This window comes from Oncorhynchus clarkii, unplaced genomic scaffold (genome assembly GCF_045791955.1).
Source record: "Oncorhynchus clarkii lewisi isolate Uvic-CL-2024 unplaced genomic scaffold, UVic_Ocla_1.0 unplaced_contig_2530_pilon_pilon, whole genome shotgun sequence".
Lineage (NCBI taxonomy): Eukaryota > Metazoa > Chordata > Actinopteri > Salmoniformes > Salmonidae > Oncorhynchus > Oncorhynchus clarkii.
In genome coordinates, this window is record NW_027261135.1 from 600,001 (window position 1) to 601,982 (window position 1,982).

The window sequence follows — 1,982 nt, forward strand, 5'->3', positions numbered from 1 at the left end:
TGGGAGGAGACCTGGGCCGTGTGGGAGGTGGTCTGTTTTAACACATGGTGGCTAGTTAACGAGTGGGAGGAGACCTGGGCCGTGTGGGAGGTGGTCTGTTTTAACACATGGTGGCTAGTTAACGAGTGGGAGGAGACCTGGACCGTGTGGGAGGTGGTCTGTTTTAACACATGGTGGCTAGTTAACGAGTGGGAGGAGACCTGGGCCGTGTGGGAGGTGGTCTGTTTTAACACATGGTGGCTAGTTAACGAGTGGGAGGAGACCTGGGCCGTGTGGGAGGTGGTCTGTTTTAACACATGGTGGCTAGTTAACGAGTGGGAGGAGACCTGGGCCGTGTGGGAGGTGGTCTGTTTTAACACATGGTGGCTAGTTAACGAGTGGGAGGAGACCTGGGCCGTGTGGGAGGAGACCTGGGCCGTGTGGGTGGAGACCTGGGCCGTGTGGGTGGTGGTCTGTTTTAACACATGGTGGCTAATTAACGAGTGGGAGTCGACCTGGGCCGTGTGGGAGGTGGTCTGTTTTAACACATGGTGGCTAGTTAACGAGTGGGAGGAGACCTGGGCCGTGTGGGTGGACGTCTGTTTTAACACATGGTGGCTAGTTAACGAGTGGGAGGAGACCTGGGCCGTGTGGGAGGAGACCTGGGCCGTGTGGGAGGAGACCTGGGCCGTGTGGGAGGAGACCTGGGCCGTGTGGGTGGAGACCTGGGCCGTGTGGGTGGTGGTCTGTTTTAACACATGGTGGCTAGTTAACGAGTGGGAGTCGACCTGGGCCGTGTGGGAGGTGGTCTGTTTTAACACATGGTGGCTAGTTAACGAGTGGGAGGAGACCTGGGCCGTGTGGGTGGACAGGGTCCGTTATAACACATGGTGGCTAGTTAACGAGTGGGAGGAGACCTGGGCCGTGTGGGTGGTGGTCTGTTTTAACACATGGCGGCTAGTTAACGAGTGGGAGGAGACCTGGGCCGTGTGGGTGGTGGTCTGTTTTAACACATGGTGGCTAGTTAACGAGTGGGAGGAGACCTGGGCCGTGTGGGTGGTGGTCTGTTTTAACACATGGTGGCTAGTTAACGAGTGGGAGGAGACCTGGGCCGTGTGGGAGGTGGTCTGTTTTAACACATGGTGGCTAGTTAACGAGTGGGAGGAGACCTGGGCCGTGTGGGTGGTGGTCTGTTTTAACACATGGTGGCTAGTTAACGAGTGGGAGGAGACCTGGGCCGTGTGGGTGGTGGTCTGTTTTAACACATGGTGGCTAGTTAACGAGTGGGAGGAGACCTGGGCCGTGTGGGTGGTGGTCTGTTTTAACACATGGCGGCTAGTTAACGAGTGGGAGGAGACCTTGGCCGTGTGGGTGGTGGTCTGTTTTAACACATGGCGGCTAGTTAACGAGTGGGAGGAGACCTGGGCCGTGTGGGTGGTGGTCTGTTTTAACACATGGCGGCTAGTTAACGAGTGGGAGGAGACCTGGGCCGTGTGGGTGGTGGTCTGTTTTAACACATGGCGGCTAGTTAACGAGTGGGCGGAGACCTGGGCCATGTGGGTGGTGGTCTGTTTTAATAAATCCATTATTCATTTGTTTTAGTCCTCAGTAACTTCATTAGACTAACAGAATGGGTTCTCCAAATGGCATATTTTGTGTATAATTACGTTACTGTTACATTAAATCAATAGTTATTTTGTTCATTAAACACACAAGACTGTCCTGATCACAGTCAACACACATAGTCGGCTAAGAATATAATAAAATATTTTTTCAAGAATGAAATACAAATAATATTTTTCCAACACAACTTAAGTTTGAAACAAGCAATAGTTATAATACATGTGAAACAATAGTCTCTAGTTTCTACCCGGTGGTAGACTATTTCAGCCCCGTTTCACTTTGAGACAAGCAGCGTAATGGACTCTTCTTGATGATTCAATCAATGTACTTTTCTTCTCCCTGAATCTCCATTTGGATATTGGTTAGACTACAACTAGGCT

General features: G+C 51.8%; 1 protein-coding gene across 1 annotated transcript in view; it reads right to left on the reverse strand.

The window, feature by feature from the left end:
* LOC139405155 (dynein heavy chain-like) overlaps positions 1-1,565 on the reverse strand; it is a 2,649-nt gene extending 1,084 nt beyond the window's left edge. Inside the window, exons 1-2 of the mRNA XM_071147574.1 lie at positions 897-1,565; positions 1-788 (exon numbers count right to left, since the gene is read on the reverse strand). The exon at positions 1-788 is cut by the window's left edge and continues 1,084 nt beyond it. Coding sequence (XP_071003675.1) covers positions 1-788; positions 897-1,565 — 1,457 coding nt within the window. The remainder of the gene's footprint in view (positions 789-896) is intronic.
* Between the last annotated feature and the right edge of the window lie 417 nt (positions 1,566-1,982).